The sequence below is a fragment of the Haliotis rubra genome, unplaced genomic scaffold (assembly GCF_003918875.1).
Source record: "Haliotis rubra isolate DU_JTF1 unplaced genomic scaffold, ASM391887v1 Scf1837, whole genome shotgun sequence".
In the NCBI taxonomy this organism is placed as follows: domain Eukaryota; kingdom Metazoa; phylum Mollusca; class Gastropoda; order Lepetellida; family Haliotidae; genus Haliotis; species Haliotis rubra.
In genome coordinates this window covers 21,819-41,501 of record NW_025765822.1, presented here as the reverse complement: position 1 = coordinate 41,501, position 19,683 = coordinate 21,819, and the positions used below count along the sequence as shown (strand labels likewise).

The 19,683-nt window shown below is 40.5% G+C and overlaps 1 protein-coding gene and 1 long non-coding RNA gene across 2 annotated transcripts; both read left to right on the top strand.

The window, feature by feature from the left end:
* Positions 1 to 248: 248 nt before the first annotated feature.
* On the top strand, positions 249 to 5,335 carry LOC124273754 (wiskott-Aldrich syndrome protein homolog 1-like). Its single transcript, XM_046709054.1, has 2 exons — positions 249 to 410; positions 3,897 to 5,335. Exon 2 carries the CDS (start codon positions 3,938 to 3,940, stop codon positions 5,333 to 5,335), a length of 1,398 nt encoding a protein of 465 aa, XP_046565010.1. The 5' UTR covers positions 249 to 410; positions 3,897 to 3,937.
* Positions 5,336 to 10,709: 5,374 nt separating this feature from the next.
* On the top strand, positions 10,710 to 11,545 carry LOC124273750. The gene is made up of 2 exons (XR_006897731.1): positions 10,710 to 10,946; positions 11,007 to 11,545. It is a non-coding gene; the product is annotated as an uncharacterized LOC124273750 (long non-coding RNA).
* The last annotated feature ends 8,138 nt before the right edge of the window (positions 11,546 to 19,683 follow it).

Here is a 19,683-nt window from a genome sequence, read left to right as displayed (position 1 = left end):
TGCTGTTATTTAGAACATTCGTAATATAAGCATATACGATAAAACAGAACAAAAAATCAGTTTCGGATATGACGGAGTGTGTTATGTCAAACATCCAGTTCTACACACCCCTCAAATTTAATAAAATATCTGATACAAATGAGATTTCTATGCATCTTCCAGTCAAAAGTTAACCTTTTACAATTTTGCTGATGTCTAAAATTGGAATGCAGGCGGCAAGCTATGAGGATGTGTACGCATTGTTCAACATTCAGGTCAGGACTTGCCCACGGCTATTTATAGATCATAACGTAAACACTTGATCTGAGAGAGAAGCTTTCTATTTTCTGTTTGAGAGGAGATTGCTTGACATGGGATTGTTACTCTTTCTATGGTCTTTTACATAACTAATCATCGCCTTGGATTTCCATGTAAGTATGGAGTTTATTCTGTAAGCTGAAACAGTCTAGATATGAGGTCGATTAGACAAGGAAGTAAAAGGAAGAGAACCATTAGCATATGAAGATTCAGTGTATGTGTGCGAGTGTTTCACATTTATGAGGACATTGTATTTTGTTCAGAACATTATATGTATGTGCTACTTCCTCATTTTCAGTGATCATGCCGAAACTATCTGAAAATCAATTTTTTTGTAACTTTATTTCTTTTTCCAGTACATGTTTTACAATAAAGGGATAGTTCATGGTTCAATACACAAAATATCTACACAACAAGGGCATCATTCTAGCCATATGATGGTGTTCTGTAAATAATAAAGTCTGTACCAGACATGCCAGTGACTGACATTATGCACCTCAGTCTATGCTATTGGGCAACATGCATCAACCAAGTCAGCAAGTCAGACCACTCAGTCCCCTTGCGTCTTCTGACAAACATTGGTTGTGAGAGACAATTTCTAAGCCGGATGTTCACAGGTTAGGTATAGTGATCGCAAGATAACTTGATTCTTTAGTGTATCTAGGTGCCTCTAAGGCTGACATTTCCATGCATTTCTGCCCAGTATGTTGAACACCTCACTTAATAGTCCAACAATATTCTGAACGTGTGTGTACCTGCCTCAAACCATAAACAACCAGTCGAAGATAATATGAACAAAACCACTCAGGGTGCTTGTTGCTCCACACCTGAATCTGAAATTCATCAACTTGCCTTGAGTTACTACCACAGGTTACTAAAGTAAGACCAGAAATGCTTGGAAAATGCTTTTTCTTTTGGCAATTATGTGATAATGGTTGATATTTCAGCTTCAAAACTCACATATAATCATTCATACTACCTGGACCTAATATGGCATATGAGTAATCACGATGTACCATTCCCTAATCATAATGATTACTCGTAAAATATAAAAAAAAAAACTTAGAAAAAATCAATGGGAGAAACTCTTCAAAGAAACAAACTATAATGTGACCCACCTGGCAGGCAGACAGGATAACAGCGTTATGTAACGCTCGGGCAGTCAGGGAACGTCTCAAAATATCAAGTGTCAGTATCACTGCTGGTCGAGGACTCTAGCGGAATTACAACAGGTGCAACTCGGCTGACGTTAACGCCGTCCCGCAGGCGGTATTCGTCCTCGATTTTGAGAGCACGGTCTTCAGCCTTTTGTCACACTTATGGGGTAATTCACGCAAAAGAAGCATACACAAGCTCTTTAACGTCTGAAAGCTTGAATGTGGTATTATTGCGAGCAAATACATTCTTACAGTTACCCCAGATCAGCTCAGTGATGTACTGGATTGGCTTTTTGTGCTGCCGGACGTTTTCCATGAACTGGGGCTTTGTTTCTGATTGCTGTAAGGCACGTTACAGGAAGTGAGAAAATCCTGCAACTGAGCATTGAGATTACTCATGGTGGGTGTGATGGTACCATGGACACGCAGGTTATGGTAACTGGCGTTATCGAATATGATAACGCTTGGTTCGCCCAGCTGCGGTAAAAGCTGATGTTCGAACCAATCCAAATATACCTGCCCATTCATTTCGCTATGGTAATCACCATCAGATTTCTTGGCCTCAAAAACAAAGTCACAACCCCCAATCATTCCCTTGCTACGGGTACCATCATGCAAGATGATCAGGCGCTTACCTTTGCCTGATGGTAACACTATTGCCTTACAATCTGAGGGAAGCCACATCCGATCGGTTGAGTGATTTGTATTAAGGTATATGATTTGAAACCCAAGATTGCTGTTTTCTTCAACTGTTTTGAGATAAGCTGATCGCATGGACAGGATTGAGTACTTTTCTCTAAACACAGCTCTGTCATCTCCCCTTTTGGTGTACCTGAACCCCATTTCTACCAGAGCTACAATAAGTGTTGTTTTTGAGACATTTATTATCCCCCGCAACGCGTTTTACGGGGGGGTATTAAAATGGACTCCGTCCGTGGGTACGTGCATGCGTCCGTCCGTGCACTTTTGTCTTTTCCGGAGCAGAACTCTAAAACCGTTCACTACTTCTTCAACAAACTTGGCACATAGATAGATCTCGTGGTGTACTGGTGCCTTTTAGTAGTTTTGGAATTCTGAATAAAATATTTTTGGCGTTTCCATGGCAACAGTTTCGACTTAGACTGAAATTGGTGGTAGTGCTCTTTTCCGGAGCAGAACTCAAAAACTGTTCAATGTTTCTTCACAAAACTTGGCACATACATATATCTGGTGGTGTACTGGTGCCTTTTGGTAGTTTTGGAATTCTGAATAAAATATTTTCACTTTGAAATTGGTGATAGTGCTATTTTCTGGAGCAGAACTTTAAAAACCTTTCAATACTCTCCTTCCACTTTTCTATATACACACCTAAATATTTGACATAATCATAACTCGTAGACATAATCATGAAGAGCATTTTGCCATTGCGGGGGATATTGATGACTTTGTCTTCTTGTTTCTCCCGTATGTTATACTGGTATAAATTTGAAATTAATTGTTCTGCAGAGATATCAAGTCGCATATTGCCAGTTCAGTGCTCATACACGAAGTGAAACTTCTATGGGTCAACAAGATTATCTATGCGATTTGAATTAAGACTTTTTACGTAATTAATACAATCATTTATGTAATTTAATTAATTGAGGCTATATGAATAAATATAGGCTGTATTTCAAATCTACAGTTTGTTCTTACAATATTTACGAATGTTGTTAAAACGTCAAACTTTCCTCCTGTGAAGTCACCCCTCAAGTGCATTTTTTCATCTGAGCTTTAATATCCAACTAGGTAGAGTCGTACATGTATCATATATGTGCTTTAATCTTATGTCAAATTCATCATATTGATATTGAAGCCAAAAAGCATTTTCCAATCATTTCTGGCCTTACTTTAGGCACCAATTCGAACATTATGTGACCACCGTAGGCTACTAGACACCCAATTCAACTCTTGTATAACCACCATAGGTTACTAGACACCAATTCTACCCTTGTGTGACCACCATAGGTTACTGGGCTTCAATTCTACCCTTGTGTGACCACCATAGGTTACTAGGCACCAATTTTACCCTTGTGTGACAACCATAGGTTACTAGACACTAATTGTAACCATGTATGATTTGTTGTTCTTTTGTTGTTTAACGCCAGTAATTTACAGACTGACATCATATAGCTGTAATATTGTGAAGTGTGCCAGCGGTGTTAAACAGCAAACAAAAGTATTGAAATAACAGAACCACCTCTTGCCTAAAACAATGTTTTACTGAAAATTGCTGTGAAACACAATAATTGTAGGTCACTTGACCTTTTCAGATCACATCCCCACCCCAAGGATGAGTACCTGCCATACAGTTCATGCTTGTTTAGTGGCTGATAGAAGCAATGCTCTTCAAAGTTATTTTTTCAGAGAGGTGTCTTGACTTGAAAAAAACTATTCTTTAATGTTGGCAAAATTTCTGTTTAGTGACTGTCCTGTGATCCTATCAGTCTGCGCACGTTCAAGCTATGGCGACAGCCCCTGTTGAGTATGTGATTCTAGATATGAATGCTAATGGAGACACCAAAGCAGGGATGAGAAAGGAAAGAAAGCGTCACATTGCAGATGTGTTAGAGTCAGAAAGCCCCCTGGTGGTTTGCCTACAAGAATTTGACTGGAAGGGTATTCATTCGAGCACATTTAAAGACATTAAAGTTTCCGACCATTTTCAGTATGAAGGCCACAAAGAAGCAGGTTTCATATTCGATACAAGGGAAATCACATACTCAAGGATTGACAACAAAACATCAGTGCGAAACATGTATGACAGCATGGTGAGGAGAGGTGACATGGGCTCAGACTACTTTGTGCTGCCAAGACTTCGCGTCTATAAAATACAGAGCAAAGGGGCTCCTCATTTTGAGATCCTCTGTGCCAGTTGGCATGGTCCTCATAGGGTGTCTATGGAGATAAAGAAAATGGCCCTTGACACGTTGGTCAAGTTTCTTCTGAAATTGAAAGTGGAAGAGGGGAATGTTCCATTCTTGCTCGGGGGTGACTTCAACATGCCTGCATCTACTGTGAAGAGAAGACTCCCTTCGAATGGCAGTCTGATGCTAAACACGCCAGATGACTTGTCTATAGATATGTTCATCATTAGCTCCGATATAGGGCAAATATTTAGCATTTCAAAAGTTTGCACTATGAAAGGAAATTCAGCATTTGATCATTCGCACTTGAAAATATATTTAAAAACTGTTAATGACACTAACCCTCAACTTCTGCCTCCATTTCAACCGTTTGTTCAGACCAAATTCCTCAACACTCCACCATCATATCCTCCGCCTCCAGCTCCACCGTTTGTTCAGACCCAAATCCTTAACACTCAACCATCATATTCTCGGCCTCCAGCTCCACCGTTTGTTCAGACCCAAATCCTTAACACTCAACCATCATATCCTCCGCCTCCAGCTCCACCGTTTGTTCAGACCCAAATCCTTAACACTCAACCATCATATCCTCCGCCTCCAGCTCCACCGTTTGTTCAGACCCAAATCCTTCACACTCAACCATCATATTCTCGGCCTCCAGCTCCACCGTTTGTTCAGACCCAAATCCTTAACACTCAACCATCATATTCTCGGCCTCCAGCTCCACCGTTTGTTCAGACCCAAATCCTTAACACTCAACCATCATATCCTCCGCCTCCAGCTCCACCGTTTGTTCAGACCCAAATCCTTAACACTCAACCATCATATCCTCCGCCTCCAGCTCAACCGTTTGTTCAGACCCAAATCCTTAACACCCAACCATCATATCCTCCGCCTCCAGCTCCACCGTTTGTTCAGACCCAAATCCTTAACACTCAACCATCATATCCTCTCTGCCTCTCCAGCTCCACCGTTTGTTCAGACCCAAATCCTTAACACTCAACCATCATATCCTCCTGCCTCAAGCTCCACCTGTTTGTTCAGACTCCAAATCCCACAACACTCAACCATCATATTCTCGGCCTCCAGCTCCACCGTTTGTTCAGACCCAAATCCTTAACACTCAACTATTATATCCTCTCCGCCTCCAGCTCCACCGTTTGTTCAGACCGTCCAAATCCTTAACACTCAACCATCATATTCTCGGCCTCCAGCTCCACCGTTTGTTCAGACCCAAATCCTTAACACTCAACCATCATATCCTCCGCCTCCAGCTCCATCGTTTATTCAGACCCAAATCTTTAACACTCAACCATCATATCCTCCGCCTCCAGCTCCACCGTTTGTTCAGACCCAAATCCTTAACACTCAACCATCATATCCTCCGCCTCCAGCTCCACCGTTTGTTCAGACCCAAATCCTTAACACTCAACAATCATATTCTCGGCCTCCAGCTCCACCGTTTGTTCAGACTCCAAATCCTTAACACTCAACCATCATATCCTCCGCCTCCAGCTCCACCGTTTGTTCAGACCCAAATCCTTAACACTCAACTATCATATTCTCGGCTCTCCAGCTCCACCTGTTTGTTCAGACCTCCAAATTCCTTAACACTCAACCATCATATCCTCCGCCTCCAGCTCCACCTGCTTGTTCAGGACTCCAAATCCTTAACACTCAACCATCATATTCTCGGCCTCCAGCTCCACCGTTTGTTCAGACCCAAATCCTTAACACTCAACCATCATCATATCCTCCGCCTCCAGCTCCATCGTTTATTCAGACCCAAATCTTTTAACAGTCAACCATCATATCCTCCGCCTCCAGCTCCACCGTTTGTTCAGACTCCAAATCCTTAACACCTCAACCATCATATCCTCCTGCCTCCAGCTCCACCGTTTGTTCAGACTCCAAATCCTTAACGCTCAACCATCATATTCTCGGCCTCCAGCTCCACCGTTTGTTCAGACTCCAAATCCTTAACACTCAACTATCATATCCTCCTGCCTCCAGCTCCACCGTTTGTTCAGACCCAAATCCTTAACACTCAACTATCATATTCTCGGCCTCCAGCTCCACCGTTTGTTCAGACACAAATCCTTTAACACTCAACCATCATATCCTCCGCCTCCAGCTCCACCGTTTGTTCAGACCCAAATCCTTAACACTCAACCATCATATTCTCGGCCTCCAGCTCCACCGTTTGTTCAGACACAAATCCTTAACACTCAACCATCATATCCTCCGCCTCCAGCTCCACCGTTTGTTCAGACCCAAATCCTTAACACTCAACCATCATATTCTCGGCCTCCAGCTCCACCGTTTGTTCAGACACAAATCCTTAACACTCAACCATCATATCCTCCGCCTCCAGCTCCACCGTTTGTTCAGACCCAAATCCTTAACACTCAACCATCATATTCTCGGCCTCCAGCTCCACCGTTTGTTCAGACCCAAATCCTTAACACTCAACCATCATATCCTCCGCCTCCAGCTCCACCGTTTGTTCAGACCCAAATCCTTAACACTCAACCATCATATTCTCGGCCTCCAGCTCCACCGTTTGTTCAGACACACCAAATCCTTAACACTCAACCATCATATCCTCCGCCTCCAGCTCCACCCTCCTCAGCTTTTGTTCAGACCCAAATCCTTAACACTCAACCATCATATTCTCGGCCTCCAGCTCCACCGTTTGTTCAGACCCAAATCCTTAACACTCAACCATCATATCCTCCGCCTCCAGCTCCACCGTTTGTTCAGACCCAAATCCTTAACACTCAACCATCATATTCTCGGCCTCCAGCTCCACCGTTTGTTCAGACCCAAATCCTTAACACTCAACCATCATATCCTCCGCCTCCAGCTCCACCGTTTGTTCAGACCCAAATCCTTAACACTCAACCATCATATTCTCGGCTTCCAGCTCCACCGTTTGTTCAGACCCAAATCCTTAAAGGTCACATGCAACCAAAAAATCAAACATAATTAAAACACAATTATCACTTCTTCATGACATATAATATGCATTGCTGATTATGAAAAAACAAATAAACAAAATTATAAGCGTATAATCGCAAATCAAAAGTGCAATATTTTGTACTTGGGTTTACCTCCCTCGAAACGAAGCAGCCGGGATACCGAACCCAGTCAGAGCGGGTGGGTGTGCACTCAAGTGTAACGGCTGGTTCATTAGCAGATGCCGCCCCACGGTTCATTGTGTGTTTATATATAGAGATGTTGGGTTTTGTAAATACATGCTCATTTTTTGTGTATAACATTTTGCAATCAACAGACATCATAACATGTCATGTGTTCAAGTATCACACCTGCCTGTCTGTGTAATTACATAATGTGACAGAGACCGAACTCGGGCCATAAATCAATGCGTTTTGTTTATGGTGTATAGCCTGATTGGTGTTAAGTTCAAATTGTATGTGGTCAGTGATCGCAGTTGTGTATTGAATATTGTCATTAGCAGACACACAGGTGTCAATAAAACAAGACATTGAGTTTTGACTGTGACAGCGACATATCTATATCACAGTTAGATATTGTGTCAACGCTAAATAATGACATTGCTTTAAGTATCGAACTGAGAAAGTGACTCGGTAAGAAGAACGTGTGGTAGAAATAGACAAATGAAATTATATAAACAGTTTATTTACCGTCATAACATATAAAAAGCTCGCGCCTGTGAGATATCAACAAAACATTATGAAAATAGCTCACACCAAAGCCTTCACCGAGTATTCACCAGACAGCCCGCTTCCAAGCTCCGCGGACCTATTTCACTGCGCACGTGCTATGAGCGCAGCCCAGCTGTTGAAACCCGTATTCCCCAGAAAAGTCTGGGGAAAAATAGTGAAACGTTTGAACTCCGATTTCGCGCGGTTTTTTTTATCGCGTTATTTTTCAACTTTATAAGTTGAATTCGCATTTTTGACGCTTTGTTTCGGTAAGTCCATACCGAAAGGTATCTGAATCTGCAAAGTTGTGTTTTACGTTGCATGTGACCTTTAACACTCAACCATCATATCCTCTGCCTCCAGCGCCACCGTTTGTTCAGACCCAAATCCTTAATACTCAACCATCATATCCTCTGCCTCCAGCTCCACCGCTGTTCAGACCCAAATCCTTAACACTCAACCATCATATCATCAGCCCCAATTACTCAACATTCAACCACAATGTCAGCTACCTCCATTCACTCATTTTTGAAAACAACTCATATATGTTCTGAACAAACATTGTCACCAAGGAAGCAGAAAACATCGCCATCGGTGGTTGAATCCAAACAAAAAACTAAAGGTCAATGGGTATGAAATAACAAGCAGATGTCATCTTTTCATCTGCATTACCCTGATAGATATCAATCCCAATCCATTTGTCACCGAAACTTCATTTTTAGTCACATATGTATAACATCTGACCCACCATGTTATGATTGGAAAGGCAGCAATACATGTAGAACAATACCAGAATGACCATACTTATAATATACTGACTGATTATGTTCCAATATAACAGCAATATTCCAGCCATATGACAGCAGTCTGTAAAAGAACAAATCGGGAGGTCAGTGGTTGATATGTTATCCTTTGAAGTGAATTCTTGCATTAGTCATTGGTGCATGGGGTATTGTGGGCGAGCTGGCGAAGGCGCCATTTCTAGTGATCCAGCGAGCTTGAGGTGTCGGGATCGAGCCCACCTGTGACCGGGTGTAAAAACCATGGAGTCAACTTTGTGTGCAGACTCCTTCAGGGTTGTCACAATCCCTTGTGTACAGTACACAATCCTGGCATATGGTCAGATGGTGGCCACATGAATACGTGCCAACACCTAGTTGCAGGTACAGCAACGTGCAGTAAACCTGGACAAAGTACTGTGGTTTTGTGTCCCAGTCCACCCAGCTGTGTAAGGAAGAGAAAGCCGCAATAACTCGGTGCCCATGGTGGCTGCAAGAGTGTCTGATCCCAGGGGAGTTGAGATTGATAATACGATGTGCCGTTGAGATTTCCAATGATCGAGGGGTAAAATACCAGCGCCTTAAGCATGTACTAGTTGCGTGGATATGTGCGCTATATAAATATCCTATAATAATAATTGGCTAATTACGACCCGGAATCCCTACTAACAAGGGTAGTGTTGATTCAGATATAGTTTTGAACATTTCATAGAATAGGGACATCCCTCTCCAATCTGGAGGTATTCTAAATCAATAATGCCTGCAGAGGACTCTATCATACATGTCCTTAATTTTGAATGTTGATCAATGATGAAGGATTGTTGGTTGATTTATTGGTAACTTACAGTACAGTGAAAAAGAGAAGTCGGCAATGAGTTGTAGAATAGAGCAGCTGATGATTCCTGAGAATCTAGCCTCATGCAATGGAGGCATTGAACAATGGACAATCAAAGATATTTGAGACTGGTGTGATTCAAACAAGATTCACTGTCAGGAAGAGGAAGAGATGGATACTGTCCTTGTGAAGGTGACAGGTAGCGTCTCCGTGAGACAATAAGTGAGTGAGTGAGTATGGGTTTACGCCGCTTTTAGCAATATTCAAGCTATATCACGGCGAGTAACACCAGAAATGGGCTTTGTGAGACTCTAAGTGCCTTAAAGAATACCTGATGTTTTCATATCAAGAAAACAACATGGCAGTTGATGAAAAATGTGGGAAGACATTTTATCTATATTTGTGTTTGTTAAAATGATTGCTTTTAAACTTCATACCTGATATGTATATGGAACGGCAAAAGTCTACCTTTCTAGGCATTTTATGCTTTAGTATGTTGATGTCAGTGGATTAGAAGCTGCAATTTTACAGCTATGAGTATGAATTTGGAAAGACTCAGAAAAAACATCAACTAGTTAAAAAAAAGTGAGTCGCTTATTGTTTATTGCTCCAAAATATGATCGTTTTCAAAAGATGTAAGAATACTTTCATACTCTAAATGTTAAAAGAAGCCCAAAAATCCTGCCTGCTGCTTCATTGATAACACAAATATTGATTTAGTTGATCATGTGTAATTATCCTACCAACAAGGCTCTTATTTACATACCAAAGAGCCACTTAGGTATTTTAAACTCGCTAATGCAATACTCTCTTCTATTTACAGAACATTCACTCAAAAGCTTTTTAGTTTTCGGCGCTTATTGCTTGGTATTGTAGCCAGACTGTTCCAAATTTCATCTAAAATACATATTTTCTATACACTGAGTAATATTTCCAGGTACCCTTTTCAAGATATCATGAGATTTATGAGCAGCGAAATGTCAGAAAAAGCTTGTTAAATACTAAATGAAAGTAGTCATATTTGTCATTGATGATATCAGTTTCTGGCTTTGTGGGTTACAAAAAGCCTTCATGTCGATGTTGAAAACGGGGAACTGGGTCAGAAAAGAAGCCAGTGATTGCCTTTAAATGATTATGTTTAATACCTTTAAGCAGTTAGCTATTTACAAATCTTATTTTGCTATTATTCCATTTATAAACGTCCGCTGTAGATATACCTTCTTCAATTATGATAACAATGACACCGGTTAGAATTGAAGAAAGTATATCTGTACCAAGGATCTTCAGACTTTTGTCTTTTGTGTGTGTGTGTGTGTGTATATATATATATATATATATATATACACACACACAGAGGACAAAAGTGTGTGTGTGTGTGTGTGTGTACACTTTCAAATATTGTTCCTTGTCAGCCCTGTATTTGTTTGTTTGTATGATTGTTAACGCCGCACTCAGCAATATTCCAGCTACATGGCGAACGATGACATCTGTCAACCAAGTCAGCGTGCCTGACCACCCGGTCCTGTTGGTCGTTTCTTACGATAAGCATGGGTTGCTGAAGACCAATTTTAAGCTGAAATGATAGGGAGGTTCTCTAAAAAATGTGGAGGAAAATTGATATCATCGTATTTTTCGAGTTTTAATGAATGTTATATTATTACCATTCAGATATCAGCCATATTAGTGGTCAAGAGGAAGCCTGTAGTGCGGCGGTGTTGTATAGTGAAGCGGTCATACAATCCGGTGCATTTTTCAGTCCAAATTGATCGTGTCTAATTTGTTTATTGTCCAAGTCGAGTATTTCACGTAGCCATGGTAGAATGTAGGATTACATTTACTGCATTCTCTCTTGTAATGTGACAAACTAGTGTCCTCATGTATAAATAAATGATTCTATATTGTCTTCAAATGTTGCATACTTTGTGCATTTATAATTTGGATGTATAAGTATCCATTATATACTTCCGATATTTGATTTGAGTTGTAATACATATACTAAATCATATCTGCATCTACTAATTTCAATCAGTATTTTCAATTAGGTTATTATCTATAACTTCTGTTTCACTTCTCAGATTGGTACAACCCGAGACAGATCCTATTTGATACATTTACCTGTATTTCTAATCTTGTGTTTTCTGATCCTCAGATACACATATATATACTCAATAATTATCTCTCATTGATGTTGTATTGTTGTATTATTGATGTTTATATCTATTTGAGTAATTGTTATAGCCTTGACATACTTATGTATAGCCTTGAGTTTAAGTCATTGGTCAGTCGCAAGGGACGACATGCTCTACAACGGGAGGGGCATGTATAACCAGGATATTTATTACAAAAAAACTTAATACAAATTTGATAAACATTTTATGAAAATCTGCAGTCAAGTTAAGAGGGGTCAATGTACTTGGACACTGCACTGACCAGAGTAAAGAAATTCATATCAACTCATTTCTCTTGCAAATAACAAATATAATATTGGAAATGAGTGGATAGATTGGATCGGGTGACTCATAGGCGTGGTCTCCAAATGCCTACAGTGACAAATGCCTACAGTGTATGAATAAACAAAGTAATGCACCAGTGATTTCTCTTAAGCAGCATTATCTTCTCCCCATTACATAAATGGAACATTCCAACAGACAAGGTGAACAAATGCCCACCTACACAATGAAAAATGCTGGGGTTTTCATATATTTTATTGAAATGGAAATAACATTGAATTCATATCTTTACATCTGACAGGGTCAAATATCTTTACATCATCTTATGCATATTTTGACTGGCAAAGTTCGAGAATTTGTTTTACTCCATCTTCAATAGTCGACCAACAGCACTGAGAAAGTCCAGGGAACCTTCCACACCAGCTCGTAGCTGATCCTTTAGTCTATCAAGCCTGCTGTCAATCTCCTTGTACACACGACGTCGTGGCGGTGGTTTAGCTCCATGGATGAACTGAACAAAACTTGTACCGTTCGGATCTTTCTCCAACTTCTGAAGAACCTTTCACCAACACCAAAGGTGTTTGGATGAGCTCTCACTTGACGACCTTGTTCAGATGAGATGCACCACCCCTCGAGATTTGGTTGTTCAAAGTACGGGTCCTAGGTTGTCATGCTGGTTCCTGATTCCGACTCTGTACAGAAGGCATGGTCGTCAACCCAGGTGTTGGTGATGTAGTCGTGCCACCCTGGACCTCTTCCTGTTGAGAAAGATAGACAAATTGTATTGTAAACAAGCAAAAAGGATACATAAAGGCAGTGCTTTGTGCTGATATGATCAGATAATCTCTAGGAAGTTTCATAGTGTAAACAGGTTAAACTCATTAGGGTGGAAGTGACCACTTGTGTGCAGGGAAGCGTATCACTGCTGCTCACCTAAAACAACACCTCCGGTAGCTATTATTGCCTGTAGGCATTTGTCACTGTAGGCATTAAGAGACCTAACCGACTCATATACCCTTTAGGAAATTAATGGTCAAAGCGAGGATGCTAGAAATTGTAAAAGCCACCCTGAGGGGTTGGATTGAGTTGAAGAAGTATCATCTGGCGCCTACCTGTCTGGAGTAATGTTTGGTTTGAATGCTTGACCATTGACTTAAACTATTTAGTTAAGCAATTTCATACCTGGGAGAATTTTTATTATATCGATTAATTCCCTGTAAATGTCATAATGGGATTTTCTTGTTATTAGTTGGGATATGACTCATATTTGTATGAGATAGGACATAATTTCGGGGAGGAGCCAAAACTGTCATCAGTACTATTTTGTTAGTTGTCCGGTGAGTGGTGCGGAATAAACCAACGTTGACTGAAGGGCTTTCTCTGTATGTGAGAATTTTAGTTCAGATGAAGTAGAAAATTACGAGTTTTATAAGATAATCGACGTTCGATTTAGATGTTTTACGTCAGTCTTCAGGCTACCAGCCTATGTCGCTCCTTTCCAGAATTCAGTGAATCTGTGTAGTTATATAGATCAAGAGTAATATTCTGAGGACTATTGTGCCATAACTATTCCAAAATGTCAAAGAATTCGAACAGCACACCAGATTTGTTGAAATTATTTCAGCTACATCATCCCCAGACCAGGAGAGAGGTCAGACTGAGATCTAGAGTGACTGGGAGAAGGTATAAAACCCAGACACCTCGAAGGTAACATACAGAAAAAACACTGTCTCTGCCCCCACAGGCCAATGTTGAGTGAGTGAGTGGTGAGAACAGAAACATGCTCGGTTAGTAAGGTATGGTTTTATGCCACTTTTAGCAATATTCCATCAATATCACTGCAGGGGACCCAGAAATGGACTTCACACATTGTTAGCCTTATGGGGAATCAAACCGGGTCCTCCGCATGACGAAACGAACACTTTACCACTAGGCTACCCCTTACAACCCTATTACCTGAAACTTGTCCCAGTGTGGAATGTTACTTCCAGACATTTTGTATGTAAATCATTTGAGCTGTGGTAGCTGACATGCGTTGATACCCAGAGTTACTTTATTTCCAATTGAAGAATAATACAAGATCTTCCAGATGCATACATTCATGAGAGAGAAAGCACTTTCACTATATTCACCAAAGGTTAGGTTGCGGTTCAACGCATCTCACAAACACAAGTAATGGTTTTACACAGCAGCTCAGCAATTTTCCAGCTATATAGCGCGCTGGTCTGTAGAGGAGTCGAGTCCTGGACCAGACAATCCAGTGATCAACAACAATGAACATCGATCTACGCGATTGACATACGATGACATGTATCAAACTAGGTCAACGAGCCTGACCACCAATAGTTACTGAAAATCGAGTTCGGAGTCAAATAGAGACTGAACCATAACAATTCATACACAGCTTTTCTATTATAAAAAGTCTGCATAATGAATGAAGATTAATATTAATGTGTCATTTGGTTGCATCCAGCATCCAGCATTACCAGAATTGAAAGGTTTGTTTTGATGATCAACGCTGGTTGCTTAGATGACGGTGGTCTGTTAATAACCAGACACTCCTGTTAATGCATCGCAATGGTGATGCACAAAAGATGCAGGAATCAAAGTCAACGAGTCCCATTATTTTATCACACTCTTACAACAGAAGCAAAGTTTGCTGATGAGGCCATTTACGACCCATATTTTCACGACGCTGAAGACTGTTTGGCAGAAATTTCAGGGACTGCGCTAACTCTTGAACAGGACTCCAAGACGAGTGTGTTGGACTTTGTCGAAAAGAAGTAAGAAACTGGAGCTGGACCAATATTTTTCCTTCAAAGAGAAAACACTGTTTGAATATGTGTTTTTATAATCTGACTGACCAATTTGTACCGAAAATATCACCCAGCACCTAGTATGGTGATCTATGCGGTGCTGCTGTTTTCAGTCCGTTTTGATTACTTTATTATTGTACAGGGTCCTGAGTAAAGCTAAGTTCCATTACTGGTTTACATTCTGTGTGTGTGATAATTTGGTTATTTTATAATGTTTGACGACAGACTGAATAATAAAACTTCAAAAATGATCAATGGAATTTACTTGTTTTAGTCACGATATATGGCTGAAATATTGCCGATGTGATTGCCAGAATTTTAACTCACTCACTCTTGAGTTCACTGTAGCGGACGCAGGTTGTCTTACAGGTATCTTTACAATACCGACAAATTGTTAGCATTTGTAACACTGAGAGTGTTACACCTCCACAAAACGATATTTGAAATATCCAGATTTCCTACGGTATTGAATGAAGTTTAAACAAAAAAAGCAAGGTAGGGTGTTTGTTTTAAAACAATAATCTCCAATCTTGTGTTACTTGTGACATGCTTGGCGGTGTTTATGAAGAGCAAGATGATTTCATCCCCATATGTGAGAGACAATGGAAACATCTCTGACATCGTACGTCGACCAGTGAAGATTCAGGTTAGAATTGATCTTCCAGTAACCCGTAGCTTGTCGTAAAGGCGACTAATAACCGATCGGGTGGTCAGCCTCGCGTGACTATGTTGAGATATAATATGTCATCGTATCAAACTGCAGATCGATGCTCATGTTGTTTGAAATCACTGGGTTGTCTACGACCACCACTTCAACGTCAGAGACAAAATACCCAGCAGACAGACCAGATTACGCCTCCTGCACATTCCACTAAGATCAAACAAAGTTTGAAAGCGGTTTACATATTCCACTCCTCTGATAATGAAATGATTTTGGATTACATTTAGTAATACATCAGAAAATGCTATTTTAGTGAAATGCCACTTTAGTGAACAAAGTGCCAAGGATAACTTAGCAGAATGAACCACTCCGTCTGAAAGCATGATATACGAAACCGCAATACTCAAACAACAATTCGCAGATAATATCCGACAGGGATAATGTGCAAACCAGCAACAAGAAGGCAAAGAGAGTCCTTGCTCACTCCAGCAAGTGCTGCTTTTGAACAACGATATGATCCTGGCAAAAAGTGTCCGGCTGGTTCCAAGCTTTCTGCCTTTAGACTCTGGGCAAAGCTCAAAATGTAACATAAAAATATTATACATTACAATTGTCATTGTAAAAGGCATAAAAATATTGTGCCTGTTGAATTCTATCTATGGAAACTTTGTCGAAAGGCATGTATACCATGCTAAGGCACGACATTACCAGCAGCCCAATTGAACCTTTCCAGTTCTACCATACCCGTTCTTGCAATAGGGGTCGAGGTTGGAAGTCTTCAGGGACGAAAGTTACCCCTTGTTCCCAGTTCTAAAGGCACCAGACTCCTGTCCTCCAACGACAGGGGAGCACAAATCGACTTTTGTTGCAGAATGTTATCCGCTTAGCCGACTAAGCTAGTAATCATTTGGGTGTGACTGAGATCATTTTCCAACAGGACAGTCTCGATTGACGTAACCATGAAAATAGCTCTCTCCAACAAAGGGTATGTCTGCCCCAGCGCCCATCTCCAGGTGTCCCTCACTGTGTAAAACACTTCTGGAATACTGCTCAACTCTTCGGAAAAGTGTACTCGCCATACAGTTGTTGTTTAACACTCCAGGAATGCCCTATAGATGGTTAATAACTAGCATATGATGAGGGTCAGATCGGATATTATGCGAAATGTGAGGCGGAACTTTTGTAAGCACTCAAACACAGGAAACTGGTTTTCAGTGAACATGTTTATCGGAAATACAGAAGAATTTGTGCTCAAAATGGAAGTCAATGGGCGACAATGGAGTGTTGGAAACTATGAACTGTGGACAAAATACTCCAAACAGACCAGGTTCCAAAGTCGCTCGTTGTTTCCTGCCAGTCAGAGTGAAATTCCCGCGACACCTCTCTCACCTTACCCTCACAACCGTCTACAGGTAGTTATATGGGAAACTATAAAATTTGCTTGACGGCGGGATCTGACTCGTACCGTATTTATCGTTTTCCAACTGCTCATGTGTCAATCACCGGATTGTGCAACGGTCCTATTCTACACGGCGTTAAACAAAGGAATTATATTTCATTTTCGCCATAAAACGATTCAAGAACTAAAAGATGCACTGCGAACAAATGATTAAATGCAATAAAAAGTGCTTGCAAAATACCATTGTTGTAACATTTGTAATGTAAAGACATATGAATAAAGGTTCTAATAGATTATTAAAGAACAAATAAATCAGTTAAGGATACCAAAGAGGGTTTATGGCAAATGGCCAGTTCAGCACACCCCTCAAAGAAAGTAATTAAATATTTAATAATGATTTCTTATGCATCCCCACGACGGTCAAAGCTAACGTTTTAAAATTTTGCTGTCATGTCTGAGAGAATTGGAATGCTGACGATCGAAGCTATAAGTATGTGTACGCACATTGTTCAACATTCAGGTCAGCACTATTTATAGATCATAACATCAACACTTCTTGATCTTAGAGAAGCGTTCAATTTTCCTGTTTGAAGAGAGATTGTTTGAAATCAGGACATGGATTTTGCTTCTATATGATGTCTTACATGCACCGAATCATTTTTCTTGGATGTGCATGTAAGTTATGGAGTATATTGTGTAAACTGAAAAGTTTGGAGATTATGAGGTCGATTAAGCAAGGGAAGTAACAGGGAAGAGCTATTGCTGAGGTAAGTAGAGATTAATGTTTGTGTGTGTGTGTGTGTGTGTGTGTACTTCCACTCTTATGAGACCCTATCATATGAAGATTCAGTGTGTGTAGTATTGTGTATGGCAATGACAGGATTTATGAGGGACATTGTATTTTGTTCAGAACCATTCTGTGTGTGTGTTAATTTTCATTTTTCAATTAGTCCATGACGATAACATTGAAAATCAGATTTTGTAAATGTCTATCCAAGCTGACACATAGAAGATGTTGCCTATCTAAAGCCCATCTAAGAAGTGAATTCCTTGATGTAGCACTATAGTCCCTGTCTTTTGGGATCTCTCTGCAGCAGTTAAAAGTGTTACCCAGTAATTAGTATGACACCTTCCACACTCCTAGATTCTTGTTGATGTGGAACCTTATACAGAATGTTTCAGATTACTAAAACAAAAAATGTTTACCCACTGATGATGAAACAGTGTCCACATGTTCATAGACCATATTCACCTGATTTTTCATACTATCTCTACATTGGCAAAGAGTATTATTAGCTTTATGTATGTATGTGGGAGGGGTCTCCAAGTACTAGCACCACTGAGAGGGTAGGGATGGAGTGATCTTGGAAAAACATGTTACCTGCAGGGGCCCGAGAGGTTGTCCAACCAAGGTACGCCACAGTCCTTCACTTGGACCCTGACCCACACCTCATCTATAACATATACAATAAGGAGGTGCACACCAGTTGCCAGAGTTGGCTACAGGTTCATCCGAAGCTAGTCTAATGACTGACTTATGATGTATTTCTAAATTTGTCAGCACAATACCATTGCTTACTGGGTTTCATCATATAGGTAAACACTTGCTGACCTTCATCACTTCAGGCTTTTCTTCCAATATTGACCCTACAGGCACACTGTGAACAACTGTTCAGAACAGCATTAAACCTAAACTCGCTGGCTTAGTTTGACACATATCATCGGTTCCCAATTCCTTGAATCATTGATCATGCTGTTGATCATTAGATTATCCTGGTCAGACCCAGTATTAGCAGGCCGCCGCCATATAGCTGGAATATTGGTTGGGTGCGGCATTAAACTAAGCTTTCTGCTCATTCGCTCCAATATTACCCTGACACACTAGTGTATTCTCTGTTCCAAAAGCAGCATTAAACCAAACTAACTCACTCACTAATTTCATTTTAGACAAAATGGCTGACGAATGACGACAAAAGGGTTTCCAAAAAATGTATGTGGTGGACATGTTGAAAATCTGAAATAGTGGGAATTATAGACGCGGTTTGTTGGGACAATCACACATGCAGATTCAGGGTTCAATGATACTGGAGGAAATGCCCTGACTAAAGAGACTGTGAGCATAAACAAATGTAATGTGACCGAACTGAAGTATCAACAGTCCAGTTCCATCTCACTTTTAAATAATAAAGGGACTCTTGCATGTGCTCCCAAAAGACCATTTATTGATTTCTAACATGTAGCTCAAAGAGTTCCTTGTTGTTTAATACTACTGCAACATCCCTACTTCTCACATGGTGGTATTAATGGCAAATAGTCGAGTCTGGACCAGATACTCCAGTGACTGACATTCTGCACCTCAATCTATGCTACTGGGGCAGCATGCATCGACCAAGTCAACAAGTCTAAGACCACTCCAGTCCCCTTGCATCTTTTGACAACATTGGTTGTGCAGGAGAAGAGAAGTTTCTAAGTCTGATCGAGTGTTCAAGGTTATGTATAGTGGTCCCCAACATAACTTTGATTCTTCATTTAGTTAGGATATCTAGGATTGCCTCTAACTCTGACATTTCAATGTGTATTTGCAGTATGTTTCGACACCTCACTTAATATTCCAACAATATTCTGAAAGTGAGTAAATGATAAACCAAAAACAACCAGTATTATTATGAGGAAAAACACATAGGGCGAATCCTGCTTCATACACCGGTCTGTGGA